This window comes from Taudactylus pleione, unplaced genomic scaffold (genome assembly GCF_031769625.1).
Source record: "Taudactylus pleione unplaced genomic scaffold, aTauple2 ptg000268l, whole genome shotgun sequence".
In the NCBI taxonomy this organism is placed as follows: domain Eukaryota; kingdom Metazoa; phylum Chordata; class Amphibia; order Anura; family Myobatrachidae; genus Taudactylus; species Taudactylus pleione.
Window position 1 is genome coordinate 701,590 of NW_028284670.1, and position 18,773 is coordinate 720,362.

General features: G+C 45.9%; 1 protein-coding gene across 2 annotated transcripts in view; it reads left to right on the forward strand.

The window, feature by feature from the left end:
* Positions 1 to 2,062: 2,062 nt before the first annotated feature.
* Positions 2,063 to 18,773, forward strand: part of LOC148513809 (phospholipid scramblase 2-like) — a 51,302-nt gene continuing 34,591 nt past the window's right edge. For both annotated transcript variants that reach the window (XM_088481233.1, XM_088481234.1), the window contains exons 1-6: positions 2,063 to 2,121; positions 3,505 to 3,551; positions 11,845 to 11,975; positions 12,650 to 12,677; positions 13,334 to 13,491; positions 15,223 to 15,381. In XM_088481233.1, coding sequence (XP_088337359.1) covers positions 3,542 to 3,551; positions 11,845 to 11,975; positions 12,650 to 12,677; positions 13,334 to 13,491; positions 15,223 to 15,381 — 486 coding nt within the window. In that variant the 5' untranslated portion in view covers positions 2,063 to 2,121; positions 3,505 to 3,541. The remainder of the gene's footprint in view (positions 2,122 to 3,504; positions 3,552 to 11,844; positions 11,976 to 12,649; positions 12,678 to 13,333; positions 13,492 to 15,222; positions 15,382 to 18,773) is intronic.

An 18,773-nucleotide genomic window follows, 5' to 3' on the forward strand; every position in this document is an offset into this window, starting at 1 on the left:
GTTCCTGGAGATTACGTATGTTACTAAGGGAAAGTGGGCATATTGTATCAGGTTGGTAGGCCTCTAAATACACACCACATTCGCATGGCAAGACAAAGTGGGCGTGCTAATGTCTTGCTAGCAATCACAGAATTTGCATACTTTGGCTGCTAACAGCTACGTGAGAACGCATCCTAGTGAACGGGTCTGAATCAGGCCCTCAGTGGGAGTGACAGAGTTGGATAGTTGTTGGCACTGAGTGGGATGGCTGCAGGCACTGAATGGGATGGTGGCGGGCTCTGAGTGGGATGAGTGTGGGCACTGAGTGGAATGGATGTGGGCACTGAGTGGGATGGCTGTGGGCACTGAATAGGAAAGTTTTGGGCATTGAGTAAGATGTGTGTGGGTACTGAGTGGGATGGTTGCGGGCACTGATTGGGATGGTGGCGGGCTCTGAGTGGGATGGTTAAGGGCACTGAGTGGGATGGTTGTGGGCACTGAGTAGGATGTGTGTGGGTACTGAGTGAGATGGTGGCAGGCTCTGAATGGGCTGAGTGTGGGCACTGAGTGGGATGGTTAAGGGCACTGAGTAGGATGTGTGTGGGTTCTGAGTGAGAGGCTTGTGGGCACTGATTGGTATGGTGGCGGGCACTGAGTGGGATGATTGTGGGCACTGAGTGGGATGGGTGTGAGTACTGAGTATAATGTGTGTGGGTACTGAGTGGGATGGGTGTGGGCACTGAGTGGGATGGGCATGGGTACTGAGTGGGATGGGTGTGGGTTCTGAGTGCAATGGGTGTGGGTACTGAGTGAGATGGGTGTGGGTACTGGGTGGGATGGGTGTGAGTACTGAGTGGGATGGGTGTGGGCACTGAGTGAGATGGGTGTGGGTACTGAGTGGGATCGGTGTGGGCACTGAGTGAGATGGGTGTGGGTACTGAGTGGGATGGGTGTGGGTACTGACTGGGATGTGTGCGGGTACTGAGTGGAATGGGTGTGGGCACTGAGTGGGATGGGTATGGGTACTGAGTGGGATGGGTATGGGTACTGAGTGGGATGGGTGTGGGTACTGAGTGGGATGGGTATGGGTTCTGAGTGGGATGGGTGTGGGTACTGACTGGGATGTGTGCGGGTACTGAGTGGAATGGGTGTGGGCACTGAGTGGGATGGGTATGGGTACTGAGTCGGATGGATGTGCAACACAACTGCTCAGACCATCAGTTGTATAGGCTGCACATGTGTATACCAGTGAGCAGGCAAATCTGTGAATTAGCAGCTGTACTTTCCTCTGCTGGCTGTAATTCTCAGTATCTGTTCTCATTATCATCTGTGTATGGATATCTGTCCAGTACCACTTCCCTTATTGTCTATGCTGGCTGTAATTCTCAGTATCTGTTCTCATCCTCTGTGCACTGATGACTGCTCAGTACCACTTCCCTTATTCTCTATAAGGGCTGTAATTGCCAGTATCTGCTCTCATTCTCCCTGAAGGCATAACTGCCCAGTACCACTTCCCCTATTCTCTCTGTTTGGCTGAAAAATGTAATTCTTACCACCTGTTCTTACCAAGGGTAGTACGAATTAGTGGGCAAGCCATGTTCTGACCCACCAAACACAGAGAGTAGCAAGATTACTTTTCATGTTCTGTCATAGTCACACAGGGATAATTTACATAACCGCTCCCCAACATTATTATCATTCCTGTCTCACCAGAGGAGGGCGCCCCCAGGGATTGCCCCCAGTGCTGGCAGCTCTGCTGATTTGTCTGTTACCTGTGTCCTCTTTGTCACTGTGATACACTGTAGCAGCACCTACAGCTCTATAAGGACTCGCTGCTTTCATGTACTTCCACTTTAATTTGGAGCCCTTGGCAGAGCTTTCTGGATGAAACTGGGCCCTGGAACTAGTATAAGATGCAGTATGATAAATAACACTTCCTTGTATATAGAAGGAGGGGGGCAGACAGTGAGGAGTGGGGGGGAGTTATATTGGGCAGGAGATGGTTAAGAAAGGAGGGCGTTGGTCACCCAGGGAGTGGTTACAGAGGAGACACAGAATAATCTCAGTATTTCTTGTATTCTCCCTATAGACTCGGAGCAGAGAGTCAGGAGCAGGAGATCCTTGTGTCATCGCAGCCTGCAGGTATTTATCTATATCTCACTGTCTCTTCTTCATCCTCTCTCATCATCATTCACTCAGTATAACAACTATATAATAACAAGTGTCAGAAGGCAGCCGGCACCCATACCTTCACTTTCCGGCGTATGGTTAATGACAGGCATTAAGTTTTTAGACTGTTGGCTTCCAGACTACATCTCCTCCTGCTTACCTTCCTCTCCCAGAATGGCCCGGTGTCCCTATACACTAGTATGGGGACAGAATTCGTCAAGCTCTGAAAATACAATATTTTTGGAGCTTGACTGCGGGAGCATTCACCATCTTCGGATGGCGATTGCTCTGGCTTGGGGCTCGCAACCAGCTCCTTCCCTAAGAGAGGAGTCTGACGTCAGGGCTCTTGTGCTTGACCCATGTTTTATGACTTCACAAATTTAGCAGGGCAGACCCAGGCTCAATGTGAACAGGGTTGACCTGAGAATAACCCAGATCGATGGTGCTGTATAAACATTGTCCAACCTGGGTCTGACCAGGGTTGGAACCATGTCTGAAAACCCAGGTCAGACCTGATTTTTGGTGGAAAACACTGAGACTTCCTGCCAGCGTACATAGGGCCTGATTCAGAGTTGGGAATAGAGAGAGAGATAGCACTTAACTCTGTACCTGGGCAAACCATGTTGCAATGCAAGGGCTATAAATACATAAATTTTTTTGCATGTAGGGTAAATACTGGCTGCTTTTACATGTAGCTCATAAATACTGCACAGCTATATTATTACTCTGCAATTTAGATGTCAGTTTGGACACCTCCCTCCCAAATCTAAATCTGCACATTTTAAATCTGCCCCACCTGCAATGCAGCATGGTTTCACCAAGATGATCAGTTGAGAGAGAGATATCTCTCTAGGCCTGATTCAGACCCGGTCGCAAGTGCTGAGTGCTCGCAACTGGGTCAATGGTGGCCCAGAGCGATTGCACATGACGGAGCCGGCTCCGTCGTGTGCATGCGCGAGACCCGGATAGCGACAGGCAATCCGTCGCTCCGGGTCTCGCACCAAATGGGGCGGGATGTCGATGTTGAGTTACAGCTCGCCCCCTTTGGTGGGCAGGCCGGGGTGGTGGCTGCCCAAACGGAGGCGTTCCCTTGAGAATGCCTCCTGTTTGGGGGCGGCCCCACTGACTCTGTTAGAGCCGAAATCTCTCTGGGGCTTGCGGCCACGAGACCCTACCACAAGGGTCTCGTCACAAGCCCGATGGTCATGATGGTCTTGACCATCGCGACCATCATCATGGCCGCTCGCTATAGCTGTGGGTGGTTACAAGTTACAACAGTAGTTTGTGGTTGATAATAACTGTAATCAGCAGCTGCAATGACCTAAATGATCTCATATATGTTATCTCATTGCACAGGGTACTATAACCAGGTGCCTGCTGCTGTCAGACGGCCATGGTTTCAGGTAAGATCTGGGTATCTGTGATATTTGTTTATATAACACTTCAGTGATTCTATTGTATCTACAATCTCTTGTATCCAATGTACTGTACATGCTTTATCCAATGTATTATCAGCTATACTGAATGAATTCTGACATCATTTCTACACTTTTGTGAGCATGTACTATATGGGGTCAATCCAATCAGGTGCGAATTAAAAATACCTTTTTGCGGTATACGCAGCGGAGATTTGCGAATTGACTGCCAAATATGATGTGTGAGAAGTGCAGGAAAAAGTGGGGAGACCAGCCTGGACCCTCCAAAATGTATAAATTTGTTTGCAGGACCATATAGAAGGCTGTTTGTGGGCATTAGCAGAGTATTGAAGGATTTTTAATGGTATCAAATGGCTAATTTGTGTTTTTTTTAAGAAATGCAAAAAATATGATAAAAAAATAAACTTTTTTTGTTTAACCACTTAACTGACGTTGTCGGTTTTGATGCGAACGCAGCCAGCTGTACTTCAGCTGACAAGGTACGACTGCACCCCCCAGGTGTGTTTTTGAAGAGAAAGTTTGTTCTACACAAATGCAGAACAGATCTTTTCTGACTACCCGGACTTTCCGGCGGACCAGGCAATTTCTGACTGGTTTAGCTGGAAAAATCGTCAGTTAAGTGGTTAAACTCAAACGAATTAAAAGAAAAAAGTAGGAAAAAGGTGAATTTTGGGTACTTTGAGGTAGGGGTGAGCGGGTTCGGATTTCTGAAATCCGAACCCCCCTGAGCCCCCCCCGATCCGAGGCCGATCCGAGTCAGACTCGACTTTTCCCGCCTGACTCGGATCTGAAATCGAGGCAAAACGTCATCATCCCGCCTTCCGGGTCTCGCGGGTTTTGAATCCTATATAAGGTACCCGCGTCGGCGCCATTTTCTCACTCGGCTGTGGACAGTGAAGAGGGAGGGTGGGAGTTAGGGCTGGCTGGGCTGTGTAGTGTAGTGTAGTGCAGTCAGTGTAGTGTTGTGCTGTGCTGTGCTTTCCTGTGCTGCTGTTGTCCATAGGGGCTGTGTCCACTACTTCAAAGTCCATAGGGGCTGGCTGGACTGTGTTGTGCAGTCAGTTGTCCATAGGGGCTGTGTCCACTCCAATGTCCTGTGCAGTGTCCCAGTCCTAAAGGGGTGCTGTAGTGTTGTCCATGGGGTGCTCTGTCCGTCAGGGGTGCTCCCCCAAGTGCAAAAAAAATAATATTTTTTCTGTGTTTGTGAGTAGTGTGCACTGTGGCTGCACGTGCATCAACAAAGGAGCAGCGCCAAGCGTGTGCCTGTGTCCCATAAGTAAAAGGCCGGCTGGCTTGTCCGCTAAAGGGTGCTGTAACCCCCAAAGGGCACTCCAAGCAAAATAAAAAAATATATTTTTTTGTGTTTGTGAATTGTGTGCGCTGTAGCCGCACGTGCATCACCAAAGTAGTGCCAAGCGTGCGCCTGTGTCCCATAAATAAAGGGCCGGCTGGATTGACCGCTAAAGGGTGCTGTAACCCCCAAAAGGCACTCCAAACAAAATAAAAAAATATATTTTTTTGTGTTTGTGAATTGTGTGCGCAGTAGCCGCACGTGCATCAACAAAGTAGTGCCAAGCGTGCGCCTGTGTCCCATAAATAAAGGGCCGGCTGGATTGACCGCTAAAGGGTGCTGTAACCCCAAAAGGGCACTCCAAACAAAATAAAACAATATATTTTTTTGTGTTTGTGAATTGTGTGCGCAGTAGCTGCACGTGCATCAACAAAGTAGTGCCAAGCGTGCGCCTGTGTCCCATAAATAAAGGGCCGGCTGGATTGACCGCTAAAGGGTGCTGTAACCCCCAAAAGGCACTCCAAACAAAATAAAAAAAAATTTTCTGTGTTTGTGAATTGTGTGCACTGTGGCTGCACGTGCATCAACAAAGGAGCAGCGCCAAGCGTGCGCCTGTGTCCCATAAGTAAAGGGCCGGCTGGCTCATTTCTTAAAGGGTGGTGTAACCCACAAAGTGCACTAGTCTCCAACAAAAATAAAAAATTATTTTCTGTGTTTGTGTGCGCCTTAGCCGCACGTATATTTCAATATAACATAAATGGAGGACCAAACTTTCTACGATAAAAATAAAATAGGGAAAGATCAAGAACCACTTCCTCCTAGTGCTGAAGCTGCTGCCACTAGTCATGACATAGACGATAACATGCAATCAACGTCGTCTGCCAAGGCCGATGCCCAATGTCATAGTAGAGGGCACATACAATCCCAAATGACAAAGTTCAGGAAAATGACCTTGAAAAAAACATTTAAATCATCTGAAGAGAAACGTTAACTTGCCAATATGCCATTTACGACACGGAGTGGCAAGGAATGGCTAAGGTCTTTCCCTATGTTCAAGACTAGTGGTTCAGCTTCACTTGACGATGGAAGCCCTCCTCCCACTAAAAAAATCAAAAGAGTTAAGCTGGCAAAAGCACAGCGAAGAACTGTGCGTTCTAAGAAGATATCACAAATCCCCAAGGAGAGTCCAAGTGTGGTGGTGGTTGCGATGCCTGACCTTCCCAGCGCTGGATGGGAAGAGGTGGCTCTTTCCACCATTTGCACGCCCCCTGCAAGTCCTGAAAGGAGCACCCACAGTCCACTTGCTGATATGCAAATTGAAGATGTCACTGTTGAATTACAACATGATGAGGATACTGGTGTAGCTGGCGCTGAGGAGGAAGTTGGCGAGGAGGATTCTGATGGTGATGTGGTTTGTTTAAATCAGGCTCCGGGGGAGACAGTTGTTGTCCGTGGGATGAAAAAGCCCATCACGGTCATGGTCTGGCAATATTTCTATCCAAATCCAAATCCGGACAACAACTGTCTTGCCATATGTACCATATGTAAAGGTGAAATAAGTAGGGGAAGGGACGTTAACCACCTAGGAACATTCTCCCTTATACGGCACCTGCAGCGCATTCATAAAAAGTTACTGTCAAGTTCAGAAACTTTGGCTAAGACCGTAAGCAGTCCAGGGACACCTAAATCCCGTTGTCCTGTTGCATCCAAGCGCCAGCAAACCACACCGTCAACTCCCTCCTTGTCAATTTCCTCCTTAGTCAGGATCGGAAGTAGTCCTGCAGGCCATGTCACTGGCATGACTGACTCTCCTATCAAGGATTCCTCCGGAGGATCCTGCATTGCTACGCCTCCTGCTTCCGCTGCTGCTTTTGCTGCTGCTGGGAGTCATTCATCATCCCAGAGAGGAAGTAGGAACACCACTACTTTTACTAAACAATTGACCCTCCAACAGTCCTTAGCGAGGAGGATGAAGTACGACAGCAGTCATCCTGAAGCAAAGGATAACTCTGAGGCCTTGAGTGCTATGTTGGTGTTAGACGTGCATCCGGTATCCGCCATTAGTGCAGTGGGATTAAGACAATTGATGGAGGTAGTGTGTCCCCGGTTCCAAATCCCGTCTAGATTCCACTTCACTAGGCAGGCGATACCGAGACTGTACAGAAATGTCAGAAAAAGTGTCCTCAGTGTCCTGAAAAATGCCGTTGTACCCAATGTCCACTTAACCACGGACATGTGGACAAGTGGAACAGGGCAGACTAAGGCTTACCCCACTTAGTCTCTCCTGGGGATTTGTGATATCTGACAACGCCACCAATATTCTGCGGGCATTACATCTGGGAAAATTCCAGCACGTCCCATGTTTTGCTCACACAATAAACTTGGTGGTGCAGAATTTTCTGAAAAGCGACAGGGGCGTGCAGGAGACGCTTTGGGAGGCCCGAAAAATTTCTGGCCACTTTCGCCATTCATCGACTGTGTGCCAAAGACTGCAGCACCAGCAAACACTGTTGAACCTGCCCTGCCACCACCTGAAGCAAGAGGTTGTGACGCGGTGGAACTCAACCCTCTATATGCTTCAGAGGATGGAGGAGCAGCAAAAGGCCATTCAAGCCTATACATCCACCTATGACATAGGCAAAGGAGGGGGTATGCACCTGACTCAAGCGCAGGGGAGAATGATTTCCATGTTGTGCAAGTTTCTCCAGCCCTTCGAACTTGCCACACCTGAAGTCAGTTCAGACACTGCCAGCTTGAGTCAGGTCATTCCCCTCATCAGGGCTTTTGCAGAAGCAGCTGGAGAAAGTGAAGGAGGAGCTAAGATGGAGCGATTCCGCTCTGCATGTGGGACTTGTGGATGAAGCCCTTCATTCGCTTTGCCAGGATTCCAGGGTGGTCAATCTGTTGAAATCAGACCACTACATTTTGGCCACTGTGCTCGATCCTAGGTTTAAAGCCTATGTGGTGTCTCTCTTTCCGGCCGACACAAGCCTGCAGAGGTGCAAAGACCTGCTGGTGAAAACACTGTCAGCTGAAGCAGAATGTGACATGTCAACAGCTCCTTCTTCATTTTCTCCCGCAATTGGGGCTGCCAGGAAAAAACTTAGGTATCCTAAGCAACCCGCTGGCAGTGATGCAGGGCAGACAGGACCAAGTTTGGACATCTGGTCTGGACTGAAGGACCTGGCAACAATTTCTGACATGTCTACTGTCACTACATAAGATACTGTCACCATTGACAGAATGGTGGAGGATTACATCGGTGACAGCATCCAAGTAGGCATGTCAGACAGTCCATACCTGTACTGGCAGGAAAAAGAGGCAATTTGGAGGCCCCTGTACAAACTAGCTCTATTTTACCTGAGTTTCCCCCCCTCCAGTGTGTACTCTGAAAGAGTGTTTAGTGCAGCCGGGAACCTTGTCAGCGAAAGGCGTAGGAGGTTGCTTCCACAAAATGTGGAGAAGATGATGTTCATAAAAATGAATTATCAACTCTTCCAGGGAGACCAGCCTCCAGAACGTACAGAGGGACCTGTGGTGGTGGATTCCAGTGGGGACGAGTTAATACTCTGTGAGGATGAGGATGTACACAACACTGAAGAGGGTGAGGAATCGGTGGATGAGGAGGATGAGGACGACATCTTGCCTCCGTAGAGCCAGTTTGTGCAGGGACAGATTAATTGCCAGCTTGTTTTGTGGGGGCCCAAACGAACCAATCATTTCAGCCACAGTCGTGTGGCAGACCCTGGCGCTGAAATGATTGGTTTGTTAAAGTGTGCATGTCCTGTTTATACAACATAAGGGTGGGTTGGAGGGCCCAAGGACAATTCCATCTTGCACCTCGTTTTTTTCTTTGCATTATGTACAGTTTGGGGCCTAGTTTTTCAAACTGCCATCCTGTCTGCCACTGCAGTATCACTCCTAGATGGGTCACGTGTTTGTGCCGCCCACTCGTGTCGCTTAGCATAGTCATCCAGCTACCTCGGTGCAACCTTTTGGGCATAAAAACACTATTGTGAGGTGTGAGGTGTTCAGAATAGACTGGAAATGAGTGGAAATTAAGGTTATTGAGGTTAATAATAGCATAGGAGCAGAAAAACCCACAAATTCTGTGATTTTAGCTGTTTTTATGCTTTTTTTTAAAAAAAAATACAGATACAAAACACAAAACCCAGAACCCAAAACACGGAAGGGTGGTTTTGGCAAAACCAATCCAGATCCAAAACGCAAAGAAAGATCCAGATCCAAAACCAAAACACAAAACACGAAAAGTGGCCGGTGCACACCCCTACTTTGAGGGCACTTTGAAAAATTGTAACAATAAAAACAATTATTTTTCAATTAAATAAATATTGTAATTAAATTTGGGGTGTAATTAAATGTGGCCATTTTTTTTAACCCCAACAAATGGCATGTAATTATTTGGACTAATTAAGCTGAATGCAAATTTACAATTGCTTAATTAGTCATTAGAGGGGGGTGTCCAAGGGGTACAACACGGTGTCCCGATATTTTAACCTCAAAATAAAGATTTTCCTTTCCATCTCTCACCCTTAGGGAGGTGCGAATGGAAAAATGTAATTCACTCTGACTGGTTCAGCGCGAGTTGCTAATTGGATTGTAAAATTAATTTGCTGTGCGACTTCGAAGAGAAAACAGCAACTCGCAATTTGCACCTAACTGGATTGACCCCTATGTCTTTCAAAGGAGAAATAGGAAGACATTTCACATTATTATTATTATTATTATTATTATTTTTATTATCCATCGCCTCCCTAGTGGCTTTGTCTCAAGATGAGTACACACAGTACAATTTCCAATCTTGTTAGCGATCTCCCATGAACTCTCCCTGGCAGCTCCAGTGAATGATGTACACCAGATCTATCATGCACGATCTAATGATATGTATATTCATTAGATCGTGTGCGATAGCAGAGAGATGCTTGCACGGATCAGGGAGATCAGTGATACCTGCATCTGTGTGTACAAGAAATAAACACAGATACACAGAATGGATCAGTGTCTATGCTGCTGTGTTTCAAAAAATTATAACCTGTTAAAAGATAGAAAAAAAAATGGCGTGTCCCCTCCCAAAACAATTACCTGCTTTGGAGACCCAGTACTGGTTATGCTAAATACAGGGGACAAACGATGTGAGGGTCCCCTGTATTAAGCAAAACCAGCACCAGGCTATTCAGAATCAGCCCTGGTTTTGATCCGGTTCTGGTTCTGGAAATACAGGAGAAAACATGCCTAGGGTTCCCTTGTAAATTCCCGAACCAACACCGAACTTTTTTCTAGCAGGGGGGGTAAAGCCACAGCCAGGGGAACACTTTCACCGGGTCTCCCAGCCAATGCATTACCCCTGACCACTAGTCAGCCCAGACCGGGGATCCCTGGGGAGCTGGGGACCCCCCAATAAAGGGGCCCCCCTCTCCAGGGCACCCCAGGCCTAGGCCAATAGCCCGGGACTATCCACGGCACCCCTGAAGTGGCTTCTGGAGTGGCTGTAAAACAAGTTACAGGGACAGTGCTAGGAGGAGAGTCCTAGGGAAGAAGGGCTCTTACTGTTAGGGCTTACAGTCTAGAGGCAGGGGTAAAACCAGAAAGGCGAGCTAGTTTTGAGAGTACAGTAGGTAAGAGGTCAGAGGGGTAGAGTACTGATGGGGAGTGATAAACCTTTATAAAGAGGTGAGTTTTACGGGCCCTCTTGAAGGTGTAGTGGAGAGGGAGTCAGTTCCATAGCAGCAAGGTCAGCATAGAAGGAATCTTAGACACAGAGAGAGGAGGTGAACAGGGATGATGTGGGATGGTGATCAGTGGAAGTGCAGAGTTGGCTGGTGGGAGTGGGAACAGAAATAAAGTTGGAGATGTAGGGGGGAAGCAATGTGATTAATGGCATTTATGTGAGGGTGATGACTGGAGGATGTAGAGGGGAATTCAGTGGTGTATAGCAGAGGGTAATGGAAAAAATGAAGGATTGTGCAGAGTACTCGCAAGATGATTGTGGAGGGGCAGGGAATAGACCAATGGAAGGAAGAAAGGGAATGAAGGGAGCGGATGGGGAGAAAGAGTGTAGGAACCGGTTGGCATGGTCAGACTCAGACAAATAGGAGTTAGAAAATAGCAAAAAATAAAGTATAGGTGCAGAAAATAAAACAAAACTACATAAGGTAAATTACAGACTATAAAAGGAGTATGTTGGAGGGGGCAAGGAGCCCAGTGGTGATGTTAGACCAGGAACATATCATATCTACTTTCATGGGTGACACACCCTCTTTCAACAGACTTCTCCTGCCTGCCCTGCTTCACCCTCTTCAAGTAGATGTCCCCTGTCGCAGCCTGATTATTCTGTCTGAGCGTATTCCCCACTTATAGTACAACATTGGCCACTGTGGCCCCAGTCAATGCCCTCAAGCTTTGCAGCCCCATCAGGCACTGGGAAAGACCATTGCCAGGCCTTTGAAGGAAGATGAAACCAATACATAAACAACAATATTCACATTGTCCCACACCTAGTACAAACATATAGCCTGCTGCACATTAGGCCTAGTCACATAGGTCCCAGAATTACCTAACCGGGTGCCTTGGCCCCTGCACCTTCAGCTACAGAGATTTGTCTCTGTATTATTTCTTCCACTATTCCCTCGTTCTCTGCCCATTCTGGCCCATTTGGCCACAGTCACTGTGCCAGCTACCATCTGAAACCACTTCAGCTGTAATCTGCCGTTATCCTAATCCTTCCCCCAAACAACCTCCCCGAACCCCCCCTTCCACCATTAAACATCTCATTCCTTGCTAAATCTTTATTCTGTTATCCCTAGTTCAGTCCTGTGCCCCATGCAATTAATCTTCATTTGTCCCATGTTCCTCCTTTATACTGATAGCCAATATGTAAATGACTATTTGTATAATGTGCACGTACTTTATGAGTGTATTTATAAACTGTGCTTCTTATTGGATATTCAGAACACTATAGCTCTGAGTCTGAACCCATCCAAAACCAACCTCAATGGCACAATAATTCCACGTCTGCCTACCAGGACAAGTTACCCATGCCCACCGCTGTGGTACCTCCGGGGCTGCAATGCCTTATAGAGGTGAGAGACACCATACTGTAGACTGCCTATCATAGATCTCTATACATTACCTGGGAGAGGGTATTTTACACATTGGGAATAAATCGGTTCACAGAAAGTCAGCAAGGGTGGGGATTGGTGGGAAGATTTGGCTTTGTGGGTAAACCAGGTACAGTATATTATAACACATATTACATATGCATATTATAATAAAATACCTTGCTATAGTGGGAAGGTCTGCACTGCAGATCCCTTAGTGACTATCCCTGTTCTGCCTAGTGGTAATACTGGCTGTACCTGTTCTGTCCCTCAATCTTTATGATTAAAATCTGCTTAGCCAGCTGATTTGCACCCCATTATCTCTCTACACTGACCTTTGGTTGAAGAGATGGCATAAATGTAGAAATATGTCAATAAGATGAAGACAAGAGTCACAGACACTTATTGTATACTATATAGGTTAGAGCTGTATTGTTCAGCGGTCAAGATAAGTTTTCCTTTTGGACCTCTTCATAGATTCTCCATCATCGTGTATTTAATAAATAGCAGATGTAACCAGTCAATGTGATACAGATACCCCTGGTGGTGACCCTCACCCCTTCTTTCTCTGACCATTATCAGTCTTAGCGAGATGGTTACTACTGACACATGCATGAAGCCCTAATTTACATTATCATGTGTTCCTATGTTTATAGGTGGAGGAAGTTATATTGAAGGAAAAAGGTAAGAACTATGTAACAATGGGAGTATGTATGTTATAGGTAAAGACTGCCAGAAGCCATAAATGGCTCAGAGCTCACCAGCATTAGTGGTCCAAGCCCTGAATGGCCAGAAGAGTTTCCAGTTTAGAAATGCTGATTTTCTTTATGCATAAAATATTGACAGTGACCCAATTGGTAGATATGATGATACTTACCTAATAGAGTGCACACAACTCATGCACAAACATCTGCATCAGTCTGCATGGGGGTATGAGGAGGGTGACACCTCAGTTGCCCTATCACCAGTATATCTATTATATGAGATGTAGTTAAAATCCCGGCTGTCGGGATGCCTGCACTCAGAATGCTGGTGCCAGAATCCCGACTTCAGTCAGTATCCTGGTGCTGACATTCTGATGGTAAGTATTGGGCTTAGGGGAAGGGTTAAGGGTTAGAGTTAGGCACTAGGGGGTGGGTGAGGTTTAGGCTGCGTAGAGGGGAGGATAGGTTTAGTCTGCGGGGGATGGGGGGTTAGGTTTAGGCTGCAGGTAGAGAGTGTTAGGGGTAGGAGTAGAGTTTGGGTACTTACCAGCAGGTGTCAGTATCCAAACCCTGTTGAGATGCTGGGCTCTGGGGCCCCGGATCCTATACTGTGGCCCTCATTGTATTGCCATTCAGTTTTCCAGACCAAGGATGGGCAGATTCTCTTCTCTGTACATCGGGAGGCAGAGTGCTGTGGACCAGCCCTGAACCTGAGACTCAGAGACCTTAAGAAGATAGAGGTGGTGTTACTGTATCTGGTTTCCAGTGGTGTATGCTGTGGAGGAGAAACTTATGTAAGTCCATCGCGCCATACAGCCTGTCTTACCTCACTGGGCCTAATCTCACAATGATGAACGTGGGAAAACTGAGTCGCAATTGTACAGTGGAAGTAGTATTACTCCTAGCAGACCTGATCGGAGTCATTAGGGACACACTACCACACACAAGATCTTTATATATAACTTCTGACCAAAATCACCTACCAGTAATTTAGAATTATATTTTATAATTATTGTATTGTATCACAGGTTGAGTCTTCCACATCCAAATTCGTATTTTATTTTAGCATGACTGAGATTGTGCCACATTTGCTTTTTGATTATTCAATGTACACAAACTTTATTTAAGGCACAAAATTATTGAAAATATTGTATATAATTACTTGCAGGCTGTGTGTATAAGGTGTATATGAAAAAAAACTGCTTTCTGTGTTTATACTTGGGTCCCATCCCCAAAATATCTCATTATGGTATGCAAATATTCCAAAATACGGAAATTTTCCATATCCAAAATAACACCTGGTCCCAAGCATTTTGGATATGGGAGAATCAACCTGTAATGTAATTATTTAAATACAATAATAATATTAATAATAATAATAATAATAATAATAGTAATAATTAATAATATATTCCAGTGAGCTGCTCCTAAATGGGGTCACACCTGTTAATCCGAAAAATATTCAATATATAGATTCTGGAATCAATTATTTAGTTAGGAGACTACCTGAAATGTGCGCAGTCTGATAACTGTCCAAACAAGGAGCGCTATACAGAAATAAGTATAATATGTTCAATAAAAAAATAATAAAAATGACAAACATAATCACACAGTATTTGCATAAAAAATGACTTCACACATACACACGATATCATAAGTACAGTATTCTCAAACTGTTATGAAATCTTACCAATGATGAAAAGTAATAATTGGGAAGCCACCTCTGCAGTAGGTGCCTCAGTCCTTATAGGTATAATTTTAAAAACCATGGTAGCATTGGCTTGGCCATGTCCCCTACAAAACAAAAGCTTTCAAATTGGCCCCAGGGGTGGGGGACGATCAGTACGATTGACTCCACCTGTAACTTCCTCTCTGCCCAATACTACTGGCTGTGGCCATATATCAGCATAGCTGCAGAGGCACATCGGGGAGTAAGAGGAGAAATTCATTGGAAAAAGACAAACAACTACACTTTTTAGGCCTAGTAATCCATGAAATTACTTCTTTATAATGGTTCACAAAGTGGTTTCCTTTAGAATAAACAATTAGCAAAAACCAGTTGCACTGAGAGGGGAGCGGGTACAAATTACCCGGTCCCTGGCTTGCGGAAGGGGCCCAATGGGAGCCCAATTCTGATGCTGCCCTCCCCTTCCTCCTTCCCACCTGTCAGTAGTCCAGCACACGTTGCAGTAGGAGACCACTCCTTGCTGCTGTTCAGTGGGAGCAGCCATCTTCTCTGCCTATGAGTGGGAGAGTTCACACTAATCGTGCACCCCCTGGATTTGTGCTGGGCTGAGAGGCTCACAGAGTCCCTCTCGCAGGTGCTCAGCGCCACTTCATGGTGCTGTAAAAGTTTTTTTTTTTCTAAAGGGGAGTGGCAATGCCTCCTACTATTAGGTCACACCCCCTTCCCCTGGGCCCAAGCTGGCTCTCTATGGCCCTGGCAATAACCCATGAATCAAGAACAGATGTTTAGAAATTTAGATAAGTTGCACAAATTTTAACAATTTTTTTTCACCCTCCAGCTGAGGATTGACTCTCTGCCCAAGCATCCCATAGGGTTTGTTACAATTGCCAACATGTCTAGCGTGCTGAACATCTCAATCCAGATGGAGAATCGAGAACCTGCATTCTCAGCACGGCTGCCCATATACCTGGACTCTCGCCTCGACAACACTATTGAAGTAAGTTACAATTATATTGGAAGTGAGGGTGAGGAGTATAAATTCTGAAGGCTGTAGGGAGCCACTAGCAAGGCAGCAGTAGAATGTTGCTAAAGAAAGGTCAGTCCAGCAGGCAGCACTAAGCAGACTTTGAAGATGAGAGAGGTAGTTGCAGTAGTTAAGGTGGAATATAAAAAGGGAGCAGACAAGTGTTAAGGTGGAGAAAGAGTCCAGTCTACGTGATGTTCCGGAGATGGAACCTGCATGAATTGTTGAGTGACCGGAAATGGGCAGGGAATAACATTGAGGAGTCAGGGATGTCCACCAGGAAGCAGACTTGGAAGACCAAAGTGTGGGAGATGTGGGGATGTGCGGAGACTCAAGAATGCTGAAAAACAATAAACTTTAGTCTTGAACAAATTAGCTCAGGAAAGTGTTGAGACATCAAAGAAGTCATAGTAGGTAGACTGCCTGAAATGTGAGAGAGGTGTGATTGCGATTGGTCAGTGGAGGACAGGTAGAGATGAGTATCATCAGCATAAAGTTTGTACTGCCGACCAAAGTTGATGATAAGTGAGGAGATGTAGAGCAAAAAGAGAAGGGGCCCATACAGGAAGCAGTAGAGTGTAGGAGGTAAAGGATTGGAAAGTTGATATGAAAAAGAGGAGAACCATGAGGGGACCATGTTGCACAGCATTTAATCCCCAGTGTGAAGAGATAAGGGCCAGGTGGATTGGCATAGGGCTAGGGTTGATGACATGTACATGTTTGCCCACATTACTGAATGTCTTTCTGCCAATTGATCTTAGATGTCTTCTCACAATACTCAATAAACCTAACCTCTTCTCCCTCATGGCTAACACCTATCTCACCCCACTATACTAACGTTTGGGATTCTGGCTGTCAGGATTATGTCATCGGAATCTGAACTGGCATCTGTATTCTGACAGTCAGGATGCCACTGTTGGTATTCTGACCACTGGCATCCCGACTGCCGGGATCCCGTACCCAACCCATGTACAATTGCCAGTCTTGTATAGCAGTTTTGTCATACTGGATTGCTACTAAGACACATATCCATCACTCAAAGCACACTGAGTTGAATGAGATCTGGTGCACAGAGAGGGCTGTTTTGCATGACTGAGCCAATATGCATGAGGAGACATCTGTATCTCTGATACCACTTTCAGACCAATTCACAGTTCTCAACTGGGTCAGTGTACATGGTTCCAAGCCAAATCACAGCAGCTCAGAGACCTTTCCCACTGCACGTTGGACCACGGTTATTACCAGGTAGTCCCCTTTACACTGCACTCCTGTCTGTTCTGTATATCAGTCCCTTGAGGTGAGCCTCGGCATCCACAGCCAATCAGCAGCTTTTAAACTTAACCTGGGTCAAATAACTTGGGTCCCCCCTATCAGACTGCAACTTATTAGGGTCGGTCCAGGGTATAACCCTGGTCGTGACATTGGTCGAGATCCCGGGAAACACAAGCCAGGTTGACCCTTGCACACCAAGAACCAGGACCTGGATTGTCCCAACAATATCCCAGGTCAGAGGCTCCGTGTGAAACAAGTAAAAGTCTCTGAGCATTGCTAGAGGGCAAATTATCCCAAATGTTATCCTAGAGCCCAGGGCCATAACTAGGGTGGTGCAACATGTGCCATGGTACAATGAACCACAGGGATGGGGGCGCTGTTCAGCTGTGCCTTTCAATTTTCTGTATATAATAATTTTCCCGCTTCTTCTTTGTAGCCTTGTCTCTCCTTGCCACCCCTCTCTCCTCCCTGTCCAACTCCCCCTCCATCTGGCATCCTCCCCACCAGTCACGTCTTCCTTTGTTTAACGCAAACATTATAAAATACAGTCATACCCAGGACTCGAACCCATCACCCATAATTATTGTGTATCATCACTGCAGCCATTGGATTCACACTGTATTTGGCAGTGACATCTGGATAACAGCGGCTCTGGTAGATTGTACAACGATTTATAATATCCCTTCCCCATGAAGCCATGGCCATTTTTTATGTATGAGACTTATGTCCCTATTTTAAAAATTGGGGGGAGGGGCAAAATGCTCTTTCTAGCCCAGGGCACCAAAGTTTTCAGCATAATGCATAAAAATATATATAAAACCGACTGCACACCCTGGATCAGATTTGCACTAACTAATGAGGAGCGCTCTTGTGAACCGATTGATCTGTCTGCTGATTGAACACACCTTTTTTATGTGAAATGGGCATTTCTGGGTGTTTACTGGGCAGTGGATACTTTGTGATCACAAGAAACAGCCGCTATTTGTGAGAGTGTTGTTGGTCGGTAATACAATTTCCACGCGTTGATCTTGGCATGTGGACGGAGATAGAATGTCTTTTTCTGAGTGGTCTTATGCACCTAGCAAGGGGCTGGTGCAAGTCCAAATACTAAATATGGTGGCTGCACTAGCAGACTGACACATAGTGGGCGGGACAGGCCTCCACCTTCAGATGCAAGTAGTCAGTCGTAATTGTCAAAGCACAACCAAAAGGGAGGTAGATTGGTCGTCCTCCACATTGAGCTTTTATATACACTGCAGCATCATATGATGTTAGCTTGTGTCCCACCCAGCAGATGTTCTCATATCCATCAGTCCTCCATGTTTTTAGTATTAGCAACATTGCAGCTTGCAAGCCAATACGTGTGTCAGTCACATGATATTAATAACCACCAATAGTAAAACAATAAAAAGAATAATGTTGCAGAGAGACATGATGTCATAGTCTTGTATTCAAACTGTTGCTAAAATAGATAGGTTTAGGTATCTATGTACAAAACAAAAAATGTACAAACCCTATGGCGCTGCGCTCCAGTACTGCAGAGGTTAATAATAAATCACCACCTTATATCTAATATCATATAACAAAACAAATCAACCTCACTTGCGCTCTGGTTTGTTCCAACAAGTCAACAATAAGTCCATCAAAGGAATTGTCCCACGTCCTCCGGTATAGGTAATTCTCCAGTATAAAAAAGAAGAAATGGAAAACACAATATAGTGTAATAATGTCACTGTACGATGTAGCCACCCGGGGATGTGAATATGAGGAGAATATGGTGGTCTATGAAGATCTTCTCTCGGCTTAGTATGGTCCCAACTCCCGTAAGAATCACCCAGATGTGAATGAGGATATCTCGTGTGGAGTTCCTTACATGTATGCTTACTTGTAAGGGCGATGTATGGACATATAAAGGTATCTTTATTTTCAGAGACCTCGACCTGTGGTCCTTAATGAAATGTGGGGACATCAGATGGTAATATTATGCAGATTCCTATGGCCCTGCAGAAGGTGGACCCGGATCAGTAAGGGCCCTGGGCTGCTGAAACAGAGCCTGCATCAGGGAGTGAAAGGACTCTCATCCTGAAAAAGGC